This window comes from Curcuma longa, chromosome 11 (genome assembly GCF_044706935.1).
Source record: "Curcuma longa cultivar G26 ecotype Majalengka, Jawa Barat chromosome 11, ITB_CL_G26_1.1, whole genome shotgun sequence".
Taxonomy (NCBI): domain Eukaryota; kingdom Viridiplantae; phylum Streptophyta; class Magnoliopsida; order Zingiberales; family Zingiberaceae; genus Curcuma; species Curcuma longa.
In genome coordinates, this window is record NC_133871.1 from 17,649,985 (window position 1) to 17,664,812 (window position 14,828).

General features: G+C 36.6%; 1 protein-coding gene across 4 annotated transcripts; it reads right to left on the reverse strand.

The window, feature by feature from the left end:
* Positions 1–723: 723 nt before the first annotated feature.
* On the reverse strand, positions 724–13,898 carry LOC141837944 (TNF receptor-associated factor homolog 1a-like). Of its 4 annotated transcripts, XR_012602602.1 has the most exons (14): positions 13,764–13,898; positions 12,849–13,070; positions 12,025–12,136; positions 9,474–9,562; positions 9,305–9,373; positions 9,089–9,218; positions 6,290–6,448; positions 5,768–6,131; positions 5,446–5,558; positions 5,105–5,255; positions 3,239–3,699; positions 2,975–3,158; positions 1,294–2,632; positions 724–913 (listed from the first exon to the last, which is right to left on the reverse strand). XR_012602602.1 is itself a non-coding variant. In XM_074725313.1 (13 exons), exons 2-13 carry the CDS (start codon positions 13,036–13,038, stop codon positions 1,346–1,348), a joined length of 3,306 nt encoding a protein of 1,101 aa, XP_074581414.1. In that variant the 5' UTR covers positions 13,039–13,070; positions 13,764–13,898; the 3' UTR covers positions 1,200–1,345. The 4 variants fall into 4 exon arrangements, 3 of the variants coding, with proteins under 3 accessions (XP_074581414.1, XP_074581413.1, XP_074581412.1); XM_074725313.1 differs by lacking the exon at positions 724–913 and having other exon boundaries at positions 1,200–2,632; positions 5,105–5,252; XM_074725312.1 differs by lacking the exon at positions 724–913 and having other exon boundaries at positions 1,200–2,629.
* Positions 13,899–14,828: the final 930 nt, after the last annotated feature.

The window sequence follows — 14,828 nt, forward strand, 5'->3', positions numbered from 1 at the left end:
ATATTTTATATATTAAGTCATGAACGGCAGCTCTAATTTCTTCTATCACAAAGCAAAACAAGCAAGATAAAGCAATTCCTCTAGCACAGCCATGGCGACGAGGAGGGTTTGGGATGACTTCAATGAACCTATAGAGGCGCCGGTAGGAGGTGCGTCCACACGCCAACCTGAAGACTGCACTATAAACAGCTCGAGAAGCCCTGAGTGCCAACCTCGAGTACATCTTCAAATGCCAAGCAAAACCAAGCCTTATTATGGATACTGCTATCCAAATTGTCCTCATCCTTCATTAGAACCCAAACTTTCACGCATATTTTTCAAGTGTTCTATATATCCTCTGTAAGTATATCCATTAGCTTTGGAATTTAAATATATTTATATGAGAAAAATTGTTCCGCAACCACATCATGACAATATATGACTATGATCAATCGGACTGCCATTGAGAGCAAGATTTGTGCGAAGGGGTCTGCGGTTAAGTTTTTTCCTACTTTTGGACCTGATTGTTACCAGGATGGAGGGGAATATACAAATCTTTTCTCCTCTGTTTGCTTGATAAAAATGGACAATCCACAAAATCAACAGGAGAATTAATCGATCGGCAAAGAGTAGGAGAAACAATTGATCATCAGACAGATAATGAGAGAAGAAGAAAAATAGAATGAAATTGGAGAATATGTGACTGGAACCTGGTGATGCTTGATACCAGTAACTTCCCCTCCCACATATTCTACAGAAGGATGCAAACTATACACCAAGCGTTAGGCAATTTCTTTGTATGCAATAAATATAAAGTTGTATGTTCTTGGATCTTGTAAAACTAACATTTTGCTCCAATAAAGTTCGTCTAACTTCCCACAAAATCCTTAACACATGCAAATCATGATTGGACCCTTCTCTCGAATAATAATACCTGAAATTTAAACCTTTAGTTTAGAATAGTGTTAATGAATTTGAAGGAGCTATCCAAATATAGCTTCTTACCTATTTTCAATGAGTGACTGCTTCAAACATGATGATTGGAAGCAACTAGGCACAATAAGTGTTACTACTATTCTATCTACAACAGAGTTACTTGTAAACACAATGTTGGTGCACCCGAGGCCGAGGGTTTGGCATTAAGGGCTTAGCTTTTCGGGCAATTAATGTTTCATAAATATTCAAAGGCAAACTGACTCAGAATCAAAAAAGAGGGAATAGAAGAATCACTTCAGAACGAAATTCTTTAATTTAAGTGGAAAAAGATAACATGGGAAGGTGCAGCTCACTGCAAAGCTGAAACGAAAAGATTACCTTGATAACAATCATTGATATGATGATGAAATGATCGATCCTAATCTTGCTATTAACGCCCATTAGCAGGACGATACAAATAATATCCATTCCCTCCTCTTGTCAAATAGTCTCCAAGTTGGTAAGGATATCCATTTGCATCTCTGTCGCCCAATCGTAGCATTGATAGATCAGTGCTCCTGTAAGGCAAACTAGTCCGCATCAATCCATCAAATTGGCCATATCTATTAGGAAATGATGAAAATTCTGGCAGCTGAAGAAGTCCGTCGCCCAGTCCCTGGAGAGGGTTACTGGAAGCACCATAGGACCTGAGAAAACCATCTTCATAGTACTGCTCAAACTGGTCATGCTGGCCAGTTACCATTGACAGATTACCAGGTAAAGAGTACTGCCGGTTGAAGGCATGATGGGGACCTCTGGTGGTCGATCCAATATTCTGTTCATCGTCCAGCAAGTCATTGATAATATCAAGGTGAGGAAACTCTTCTGCTATGGTCCCATGTACCTGAGAGGGAAAACTACTGGAAGCAGTCCCAGCTAACTCATTTTGCTCCTTTCCATAAACATTGAGCTTCTCCATGTTATTATCCGTCAGAGATGAAGCATACCTCTGACTGCTGCTTGATTCGTGTTGGTTGCCATCCTTACATAGGTGCTGACTACAAATTGCTTCCAGGTTAAGACAACCAAAAGTCAATCCAGGCCGAATTGATGATTGGTCCTTCCTTAAAGGTGTTTGAGGTGGAAGCTTCAGTGGAGATGATAGATGCACTGAAGGTGAGTGTGAATATGAAGCACTTTGCCCCAAGGAAGTCCCAACATCAGTGGAACCAGTCATCCTTACACTTGTTCTGCCTACTGTAGCATTCCTATATGATTGAGGAACATAACTTGGGGCCGATGGAGATGGATCAGTCCCCAACCGGCCAGCTGCACTAACCGAGCGGGAAAGTAAAGGTACCACTTGGACAGTGGGAGAAATAGATGCCGTTGACCTTGGTGCTAGTGCAAGAGGGGCGCTGGATGGCCTTGATGTTGCATTGACTTGGTGAGGACTACTATGTTTTGCAGGTACATTTTGCTTCTGAGCTTCAGACAAGGAACTGGAGGACATTGGTTGAGATCTCGATGAATGAGCAAGAACGTTATCGCCGAGGGATGTGCTATTTGGAAGTGTATTGTTGGAAGTGCTGACAAGACTATCAGTGGTGAAGGTTGGTGACTGCTTTGGCAGCTGACTAGTGTTATTTTGCTTTTCACCAAGATTTGAAGAAGAGGATTGTCTCTCCACATCAACCTGATCTTTGGCCATTTGTTTGTTTTGCAGAGAAAGGACCTGCTAAAATGACAAGATAACATCAAGTAAGTTGCTTTCCGTGTAGTGACCTGAAATGCTCTTCGGGTTTTCTGATATTATCATATATGTGCACACACAATGTGTAATAAAATTGTATTATCATATATGTGCATGTATCAATGATATAAAGTAAATTCAGATAAAAAAAATCCAACCCAAATGCAATTTCAAAATATATAAAATATGAAACCAAACCAAAACTTGAAAAAGACATTCAAGTCAATTCAGTTTGGTTTTCCATACGGAGTCGGGTAGGTTGGATTTGTACTCATTCCCTAATACACAGAACAAAACTGTAAAGTTCACAGCGAAAAAAAAATCCACCTTTTCAACTTGAATTTCTTGTTGTTGCGTCTCACTCTTCAAGGATGAGACAATGACTGCAGATTCTGGTTGGTCAACTTTGCTGGCTGAGGCATGACTTGAACGGCCATCAAGATTACTAGTTTCAGCTACCATGGTTGAACTTATTCCGTTGTGCATTTCTGTACTCTGATGATTCTTTCCTCTGCAGATACAGTTTACCACTCCTTAGAAAACTTACATATCTTAACAATCAAAACTGAAGAAAAGCACATCTAAATTTACCTGTTAGGAGATGATTGAGTTATATTGACTGGTGAAATGGCTCCTTTATATAATCCGGTAATGAAAACAGAGGGAACTGAGTCAGTTGAACAACTTGAGGAGCTATCATCAATAATAAATTGGCTCCTATTATCAATGTGCCCATTCTGGACATCATTACCACTAGCTTCAGTGGTAAGATGAATTTCTGAAGTGTCTATATCCCAATTAATAGGACTGGCAGCTCGGTCATCTAAATCAGGTTGAAGCATTTCAGCAGCAACATCTACAATGTCAGAAACATCAGATGCATCTTCATGTGCACCAATCTTTTTGATATTATGTTCTACTGGCTCAGAATAGAATGAATCTGAAGTCCTTTCTTCATCAAAAGTTTCTTGTTGTAGTGCTTCTTGTACAAGATTACCCCTGTCATATTTTCCTTTCTCTTTTTCTTTGCGATTATTGCGCTTCTGTTTAGCCTGTAAAAAGAACAAGCAGAATAATGCATAGCATATTACATGCATCTACTTCAGTACTTAAGATGTAGAAAACCACACAGTTGGCATCAAAGCTCGAAAAAGAAAGAGAGACTGATGTATATATATCCTTTGTAAAGCACATCCAACAAAACTAGAGTAATAAACAAAACCACATTGATATTAGGAGTTTGTAAAGAACAGGTGATACAAGAAAGGAAGATTAATTTCACCCACAGAAAAAGGAAATGAAGACAAGTGTTCTACCCTCTAGATACGACCATGAGTACAACAAAGCACTAAGTGTTCTACCTCATTTTACAATTTGGAAGACATATTCTTCTTATTGTCGATATAAATGATCTTGTTACGCTAGCGATGGCTTCATCAAGATTGCGAAATTGAAAGATTATCTCCACCAACACTTTCAGACTAAACATTTCGGTAAACTTAACTACTTCCTTGGTATAAAGGTTGATCAGTTTAAATAAGATATGTATATCTTATTAAACCTAAACCCTAAATGTTTTGATGCAAGTATGTACTTGAAATGCTCTAGAATGTTGGCATGTTAGGGACTGACCCTCTAGATATTCCTATGGATCCTAGTGTCAATTAATAATATGACAAAGGGGGTCATTGGATGAACCTGGACAATTCTAAATTATTCCCAGTTATTGGACCAAATATCTGAATATTTCATTTTTTCTTAGTATGCTCAGTCAATTTTACATCATGACCATTGGATAGCAACTACAAAGATTTATGATACTTAAAAAGTGCTCCAAAAAAAGGTATCTTATTCACGATCAAAGTCATCTTCAAAGGTACTCTTATGCAGATTGGGTAGGTTCTCCTACAGTTAGACAATGTACATCTGCTATTGTATTCTCTTAGGAGGTGACCTTATCTCCTAAAAGAGTAAGAAACAAATAGTGCAAAGGCAGAATATGGGATCATCATGACCTTAGCAACATGCAAGTTCATCTAGGTCAAACATTTAATGACCAAGCTAGAATATGTCTCTGCAAAGCCTACAAAGCTCCATTGTGCTAATCAAATATAGCTTGTGTTTTATGAGAGAACAAAACATAAAGAGATTGTCACTTCATCAAATAGAAAGTTAAATCTAATGAGAACATACTCCTTTGTCAGTTAGCATATTTGTTAACCAAATCATTAAGAGAGCCTAGAGCTCAAATATATTTGTAACAACTAGGTTTTTTCATATATATGCTCTGACCATTACGCTTTCCCTTAAGCTAGTAAGATAAGATTTGGTTGTTGTTAGTTTTAACCAAAATATAAATATGAAAATATGCCTTATTTGAATTTTAATCAAGATGTGAATACAAAAATATTTTGTTATAGACAGATGAAAAGGTTCAATGAGTATATACTGGTGGACCTGTTTCTTCTTTGAGCGCTTTTCCTTTTCACTAGAACTACGCTTTGATTTGAGTTCACTCTCAGCTAAGCCAGCAGCTTCCTCTTCCCGAATTAGCTCCTCTTGCCTCTTTAGAGCAATAGCCTCTTGATAGGAAACTTCAATTCTACTGCTGCCAACAGTAAAAGAAACCAAGGTTCATCACAAAAGTTGCCTTGGATTAGATCTGAAAGGGACAAAGCATGTCCCCAATCCCCATTGCCACTTAAATGCACAATTCATCTTATAATGGACGCAAAGAAGTCACAGTAATATTTTTTCCCCCAAAAAATCTGACCAACATGTCAAAAAGATTCTGTTACCTGAATATGTGGACTAAGACAAAAACTTCAATAGTTCTACGACCCAACTCCATAAGCCGCCTTTCATCACGGTCAATGGAATCCTTAGTAAACTCATCTCCAGAACTTCCTTCCTGCATAGTTTGGTTGATTAAAATATTTAGATATTAGATCTCTGGAAAATGGATTCCACTGCTACAATGACTCCAAATGTATGCTAGGAAATCATGTCCATAATATGAAACAAAAACTTTTCCTAGGACAAACAGTTACATCTGTGATAGCCAAACAACATGTCAACAATGCACATCTACCGTAAGATACAAATTAGCTCTTTTCTTACCTTTGTACGGTTCTGTAAACACTTGTCATCTTTTGAAGGAAAAGGCTGAAGGGGCAAAATGTCAGAGACCACTCTTTCAATCAACAAAAGGATATCATCAGACAACACAAACAGATCTTTGTCAACATGAACCACTGGTGCTGGTAATTCTTCTAACTCAACTGATTTAGATCTCCCTTTTAAGTTTTTGCTTTGGAATTCCAGAGCTTTTAACCCACTGTACAGGGAATCCATAACCAAAGTAGATGTGACTTCCTTCTCTATGAAAAAATGTTTGACTATTACTTTCAATATAGCGTCTCTCTTGTCTCTTGACATGTGCCGTCTATTGGTTGGATCAATTTCTAGCCAAAAGGCTCTAAAACTGCAAAATCCAAGTAAAATTCAATGCAATATTGCACCCATGGAAAGAAAATATTATAATACTAAAACCCATAAGAATCAGATGCAGCAAAAAATTGATACAAATGAAGGTCATGATTCACATATACCATTGAAAAAAAGCATCACTAGAATACCCACCTGGACCACCTCACTTTGTCTTCAATGAACTTATTAAGCTTCCCTATCTTCTCTTCTAGAAAACGCCGACATATTAACTCTACATTTGACAAATACACACGTACTAGTTCCCTCCTATACTGACCATCCAGGCAACGGAAAGGCTGATCTGACTTCTCCCTAAAAAAATCAAATTCAGATGTGAAAAAAAAATCATATTTAAGATCAGCATAACAGCATTACATATTCATGTAAAGCTACAATAACAAAGAAGAAAGCAAAAAAAAAAAAAAAAATACAGTCAAAACCACTACCTAAACAAAAATGTACAACTATAGCAAAGAAACCATAATGAGAACTTACAATATAAGATGAAACAAGTAAAAGCACTGCTCTCAAGAGAAATATCACAGCAAGCATTCATTCCTGTGCATATAAAAAGCATGGAAAATAGAACTTCATTGTAATAGATAGAGGCATAAAATTGTTTTTCCATGGATCCCAAGTGATTCATTACACCATGCACTAACATAACACCTAATGACCAAATATCCCATGTGGGCTATTACCCACATATTACTATTGACTCCAACACTCTTCGTCAAGCTAGAGCATAAGATTAATAAATGTCTAGCTTGTTACACAAAGATATAAAACTTTGCAATAAAAAATATACATACAAAACTAATAAGCCATGCAAAACTAACATAGCAATTGAGAAACTTATACAATGCAACATTTTGGACTGACATTGGTGATGATCTTCAAAGGAGGTACATATAATCTTCTTCCTTAACTTCTGATTCACAGTGAAGATATCATTAGAAAGTTTACAATGATCAAGTGACAAATTGTGAAGGGTTGAAGGATAAAAAAATGATAGATTAGTATTCCAATATCTACTCTTGTGGGGAGGAAATAAAAGCAGGAGAGGAGAAATGTAGGAAGAAAACTGAATTTCCAATAGTTTTACTTAAGGAGAAAAGATTTCAAGAAAGAGAATAAATGTCTAACATTGACTCTAAGATAATAGAGATTTTGGACGAGGTAGATAATATATTATTGCATCTTAAATCATGCAGATTGTATATTAACAGATGAATAGAATATTAAACTTGATAGTGACTTAAAGAACCTAGTGGCACCTCAATTTTAATCGAAGGACAGGAGAAAGGAAGGTGAAGTATTGCTAGAAAAATATTGGCTTTAAATCCATTTAATCTGCTCTCCTTTTTTATAAATGTAGTTGTCTTCCTTTTTCTTCATGGTCTCTATTTTCCCCTTTCTAAAATAATTTCATTTTAAAATTTGACCTCTCGTTTCATAGAATCTGCTATCTTTATTTTTGTTAATGCACTTTTCTTTTTTTTTTCTTCAAAACCTGACGACTTATTTGATTCGTTGTTATCCCCATTATTTCTAACTGTTCTTACCCTTTTATTACAAACTGTAATGTAATGGAGTCACAAGGTATTTCATGTTTCAGAGTTCTAGTATTGATATCTCAGAAGCTTAGACACAGAGTTAGCATAGAATCCATCCTTCTCTCTTTGATAGGATACTCTTGGCATATTGTTGGGATATGGTCAAGACTGAAGACTAGCTTCAGTTCTCATGCTCCTTGATCTGGAGCTCCTACTTCTTTGCCAGCACTGTTACCCTATACTTCTTCTCCAACGCCCATTGCTCCCGCTTCTCCAAAACTGACTCGAGAATAGATCATGTTCTTCTTTGTTATCATTCTAACACACTTTTTTTGAAGCAATCAAGCTGCTTAATCTCACTAAGGACAGCATCCCAGAGCACATAAAGGACACCAAACAAAGATGATGGTGAATCTGGATCAAAGGTGATAAAAAACAAGTAGAATTTAGTCTGTTGGATAAAGAAGGATATCATGGCAATGGAAAATGAAGATGATCCATCTGGATGTCACGAGCAACAATAATGGGCGTATGAAGGCAAGAAGAGGCAGACTAAAGTGGTCAACGCCAGTTTGGAAGTGTTGATGGTGATGGCATAGAGAATATTGCATCACATATGTAGTGGTAAGCAAGAGCACAAATGAGGGATGTTATGGTTTGATGCACAGGTAACATCCCAAGCGGATCAGAAGGCCCAAACAATAAAAAAGGTAGAAAGGGAGAAGAAAACCTTGGAGAGACAAAGGGCACACCACCACACAAGAGTAGAGAAGAAAAGAGAATGAGATGATGAATGAGGAAATTAATCAATCCATGGAGAGAGAGAAGAATCACAACTAGTAAAGAACAAGGTCTCTCCTTAAGGGGATTGAAGAAGAAAATCTTGAAAACACCAAATTAAGAAGACAAACTGTAACATAATATCTAATTTTCAAATGACAAATGTGGAAATAAGTTATTAACTCAAATATCCGCATATTTCGAACAACTTTACCAGTATTGTAGTTCAATTATTCAACTCGAAGAATTTCAGAAGTGCTATGTTTTTAATACTAGTTATAGCCCCATATGATATGTCACGAGGAAAAGTATCATAACTCAAATATGCATCCTTAAGGTACATTGAAAATTCTTGGCTTGGATATCTAGACAATGCAATCTAAAATAGGTAAACACAACAATGTTTCAAATATGCTTTTCTTTAACACCTGCTTTTCCCTTTTTTGTCAACAAGAAAAAATCACAAACAGGGTCTATGTTAGTTGAATAATAATGTAGTCAATGTGACACAGAGAAGCTTTCTTGTTAACAATAAGTTCCAGTCAAGTAGAACAATCAAGTTACAAATATTGTTTATAGTGATACTATTAAGCGGAAGCAGTCACACAACAGTTACCTTATGACTTGGACTTGGGCTTTGATAACAAGTGTGTCAGTTACAATAAAACCATCAAAAACTTTTGATAACTCCATAAACTTCTTCCAACCCCAATCATGCTCCTTCTTCCAGAATCTGTGTAATGTGTCTGCAAAATTTCTTATAAGGATAAGCTGCTGATCAGTGAAACTTAATAGAATACCTGCAAGTTCATATTGTCGGACATTGACTAACCAGAGTATTTGGATTTCTTTGGATCTTTATTGACTACAGCTATTGTGAACTGTGCAAAGTGGCTCCACCCTGCCAATATGATGAAGTACAAAGGAATAGGTTTGGTACCAATATTTAGAGCTTAATAGGGTGTAAACCAATACGAACAGCAAAAAATTATGTTGAAAACCTGGTAGAAGTTTGTCATGATTAGCAACACAAAGAAACAAAGAAAGATGATTGCATACATCACAACCCTGTGGGTAGATCAAAATATACCTGCAAGTTCAATCAAAGATTAAAATAAATACAGAAAGGTATTTTTTTCAACAGAGAGTACATTAAGAAGTTACTTATGCAGCACATTATGGTAAAATCCGGACAGCACAATAAACATTTTCACACAGCTACTAATGATGACAAGTACATTCCCTGACATCACTGTGCCATAGAGGACACTGGCTATCAAGAAGTCAAAAAAAATGAAAGGGGAGATAGTGTCAGTTGACCAAGATAACCAATTGCAGAAAATTCTAGCTAATGTAACAAAAATGATTTAATTAATTAAAATATCACTAGTTAATAGCCTTGCATATTGATAGTAATATAGCCAAAAAAACATTAGTCAACATTACAGAAAAATAATGATTTGAATATTATTGTCTATATAGCCTTGCATAGGGTTCAATGTGGGTTAGGCTTCATGTAGCTATCCCCAAATAGTTGAGACAACCACAACTTTGTTATAGACAATGATAAAAGATTACATGGAGTTTAAGCGATAAGATCCAAATTCATATAACTGACTCCATGATGCACATGGTTTCAGAATTTGATTCATGTTGGTCAGCACGAATGAAACGTCTAGTTCCACCACCTGACTAGAGCGAGATACCAAAATTTGTTTTCTTTGACAAGTTCGTTTACTTCTCTGCTCATCCAGAATAGTTCCTTGACATGGAAAAGGAGAGATGCAAATAGCGAGTGGCTCCTCCAGCAACTGAGTGAAACACAGTATGACACAAGCGAGGCAAGAGGCGAGCAACTTCTTCTTCCTCCTTCCCTATCTCTCCCTCATCTTTTACCGTTAGTGTTATGGTGAGCATAGGCACCGACACCACCATTGGCATGACCAACATGTCTCAGTTCAGTCATGGATTAAACCCCAACTCAAAGCAACTATTTAAACCTTGAAACTGCAAAATAATTCATTCAGAAATTAGTTTGAAAACGTCAAGAAAGGCTCGAAATGGGTGCTAAATGTTAGTGTTAGGGGCCTAGTCCACCTCTTGAAATATCAAAGTGGGACGACTCTACCTTGGCAAAGGAAGGGAACCATTCTTCACAAGTAGCAACCCACTCTTCAAAGAAGAGAACTCAGAGATGAGAATCTGTCAAATTGACTTGGAAACTAGGAAAAAATCAAAGGAGGAAAAGGTCCACAGTGGAAAGTGATCTCCACAACAATAGATTTGATTAATGAAGAAAAAGTAAATCTCCGTAATGAATTATTCGAAAAGATATACCACTCCTACCGCACCACCTCTGCTCCAGTCTCAAGCCATCCCCCTCCCTCCCTCTCTCTCTCTCTCTCTCTCTCTCTCTCTCTCTCTCTCTCTCTCTCTCTCTCTGCTCTGTCCTCCAGGATTCCACCACCTCTGCTCCAGTCTCAAGCCATCCCCCTCCCTTCATCATTTTATCAACACAGATTCTTGCACTCTGTTGAAAGGTTCAAAACTGGTACTAGAATTAGACAGTTCCAGGTAGGAATAGCAAAAGGATTCCATCCCCATGGCAATACCTAGTTCAACACATTAAATGCACCTTCATCGTGATAAGCAAACTGACAGAAGATACAACAACAAATAATATTTAGAAAAATCTATGCATTTAACACTTCTGTGGGCCAGTTGAGCAACTAAATCCTTTTTCTTTTATAGGTTTTCTTCTTATAATCCGTCTCTGCCAACATGATATGTATTATCTACTTAATCTACCCAAAATGTGATTTAATTTTTTTTTCTAAAAAACACTTAAGAGTTGGAAATTGCACAGTTGACCACGTGATAAAGCATGAAGTTTGGTTACTGAACCAATCTCTAAAGCACTATGCTAGTGTTGCATAGGCCAAAATGTTATATAATCGATCCAACCTTCTTTATTAAAAAAATACAAAGCACACAAAATTAACACGTGACAATCAAATCTAGGATGTCAAGTTAGCATAAGCAACTCAACCTATAAACACTAATTTGTGTGGAAAATATTTTTATTAAGAATCAGTATTATTCGATATGGATCTACATTGTTACAGGATACCCTACCACTTGCTATAGAACATGCATACAGTGGTCAATAAAATTTTTCCATATTAACTTTTTGGTGCAATGAATTTAAAGTTAGCACAAGCAAATTGACAGAACAAAACTTTTTGAGACGGCAGAAACCTATATTTCATTCAAATTTGGAAGGAACTCAGAACAAATATTTGGAGGCTAATACTAGAAAAATAACATAATATCCATATCCATCGCACAAACTTCACAATTTCATGGTAGAATAAGACACTCATATTCTTGGAAGTTGGCAGATGCTTGATTATTGAAACAAAAAAAAAATCAATTCTTTAACCTTGAGCATATCAGAACACAACTAACCGGATGTCAAATAAAGTATAAAGTGGACAATAATGAGTGAAAAAATGATTAAAAATTGGCATAGAATAAAAACTAAACATATACCATTTGTAACCACCAATTTCAAATACATCACTTCTCAATTCTCTTTTATTGATTGTCGAGAAATTTTCAATCCTCCATGTAAATCTTCCATAGAGATCAGAAGGCTTTTGTCCTAAAAGAGATGACAAAGAAGTTCAAACACAATAAAGATAGAGCCAATGTAGGACACAAGAAACATAATTTGAAGGGTCAAGCATGGCATCAAGCTAATGAACAACATAAAAGTAAGTTTCTTGACAAAGAAAGTAATCCAAATACACCATTTTATTCAACTAGAAGATTGATAAAAATTAATCAATCGGTAAATCTTCAGTGCATAATTATATCACCTACCAATGCAGCAAGACCAATTAGGACCATAAAGAATCATTAATGAGACTCTAAAGAAGAATATAAGAGATCATATCAAAAAATTAGCTAAGCTATGGAAGGCCTGCATGCAAATCAAGTCTATGAATACAATATCAAAAGAAGAGCTGAATCCTCCTTCCTTATTTAGCATGTTAACAATCAAAATTTCTAAGCACAAAGGTATTCTTTGTTTAGAAGCTAAGTAACAATTGAAGTCTAATAATGCCAAATGACTAGCTAAATTCATCCACAACTTCATAAGAGTCAAAATCTTTATGCAAGCATAAAAATTTTTGGCACATGAGGTTTGTGTCAGTCAACAAGCACACTCATTTCTAAAGAAACCAATCTACATTAATCTATAAACATGTACTTCCAGTTATTAGAAAAAAAAAAAACAATGCTAATTTGGTCAGGTGACAACTAAGGAACTTGGGACAAAACAGCAAATTGAGGAGGTTAACAAGATGCACCACAGTCATCATCATCATCATCAGTATCCCAGTAAGAAGGTGAAGTGGAAGTTATTCCATTTTCTACTTGTTCAGAAGATCGCCACTCCGAGATTGAATCCCCAGATAGGCAACGCTGCTCGCTCAACATCCCATCTGAAACAGCGAGCCTAAGATTCATCCCTAGATCCTCTGTTATATTTCCAGCCATTGCCAACTAAATTTCGTTCTGCGCTTCTTTTACTGCAAACAAAAATTATCAAAAAGTTATACACAGAGGCAGAAAGATAAAAGGCAAGAGTAGAAGGTATTAAAAAACACGTTGTTTAAATTTAGCTTATTCTGCGATAAGTAAATCGTTTGATTGAGAAAAGACGAGAAGAAAAGGAAACATGAATAGAAAAAATCCCCCAACAAGCGACTGTCAAATTTTAGAAACGGTGGAAATTCGTGAGAAAATCACAAAATTTATCCACACAAAAAAAAGGCCATAAGAACGAAAACCTCGACCTCCCATTCAATTCAACTATAATACAACCTCTCTCGCACTCTACTTTCGGGTAGTCAGGAACCATGCGTGATATTCGCGGAAGACCAGAATCGATTGAGACAAGCATTGAAGACCAAACTACCAGATCAAAGGCAAAAGCAGAATCGACGTGGGAACGAAGAAAGAATCTTAGCCCGTGGAGTCAATTGAAACAACAGCCTATCACTCGTTCTCCATAACCATAAACCTCCAAACCCAAATCAAACAATCGCCCACAATCGGAAACCGTCATCCCCAGCTGCAGTAATGGCATCGGTCGGAGCCAAGGTTGGAATCGAGCAGGAGGTTTCGCCGATTCCAGAATCGTCATCGAAACAAGCCCATCCAGGGAACATCGAAAGAAACCGCCACAAGCTACAAAAGGGAAGCAGATCTAAATCGGCTACCTGGAGAAGCAGTGTCGAGGCGCGGAGGAAGCGGCCGGAGAAGGCTAGCACGAGAGGGAAAAGCCTTGTCGCCGCCCGCCTTCGAGGGAGAGCGCGAGGGGCGAGCGAGAGGAACCGAAGGCCAGCGAGATTGGGGACACGGAGAGGCCGAAGAGACCGCAGTAAAAGGGGGAAATTATACTCAAAACAGCTACAAAACTATACAGATATCGAAGGCATCGGCTTTGCATTTAACACCTCGAAGATTTTTGAGAAATATCTTCAACTGTGCAGGTATAATTGTAAAATTTCTCGGTGTAAATGTAATTAACTAACAAGACTAATAATAAGATTAAAGGGTCTATTTTGATTTTACAAAATTAATTGTACGTAAATTAAAATTTGTGTGTTCAAATCAGTGAGATTTTTTTTTCATATCCCATCAAATAATAAATAAACTCAATTTATAAATATAATATATAAAATTGTTGTATTTGATTCATTCTCTTTAAATATTATTAAAAATACATTTTGACTTTATTAGTAAATTATACTTAAATGATTTAATATCGAAGAGTAAATTCATGGATAAGTAGTCCAAACAAGGAGGTCTTATTCGAGAATAAGTTCTTTGAATCGAGATAAAGTTTGGATGACTCGTGTGAAGTTAGAGTTAGATTTAAAACTCGAAGATGGTTTTCGAGCTTATCGTGCTTTCGAAATCTAAGAGCCTTTAGATAAAATTGTTACTTAAAGAGCATTTTCGATATTTACATATAGAGGATTCGGATAGTCTCTCTCGTATCAATCTCTTGAGGCTTTAAAATAAGACACTAAAGTTGTCAAGTCCCTCTTTGATCATAAGTTTTAGTTGACCTAAAAGTTTGACTTATCTCAAAGGTCAACTAAAAGCATTTTGTTTAGTCAACCTAAACGGAGCATGTAACCTTGTTTGAGAGACACTGTCTTTACAATTTGAAGGTCCATTCTTTATAAAGAGAGTTAGTATGTTGTCTATTGTAAAGGGGTAATTTAGTAAATTTACAAGGAATGATCTAACTATATTTCGATTAAAATATGGTTCGT

Bases quoted from the DNA above. Each gene is read 5' to 3' on its own strand.
- LOC141837944 (XM_074725311.1), bottom strand. From the start codon at position 13,038: ATGGCTGGAAATATAACAGAGGATCTAGGGATGAATCTTAGGCTCGCT. The intron at 12,137-12,848 runs GTGCATCTTGTT...CATCTCTTTTAG, and splicing joins TGATGATGATGATGACTGTG to GACAAAAGCCTTCTGATCTC. The intron at 3,159-3,238 runs GTAAATTTAGAT...CTGTATCTGCAG, and splicing joins ACTCAATCATCTCCTAACAG to AGGAAAGAATCATCAGAGTA.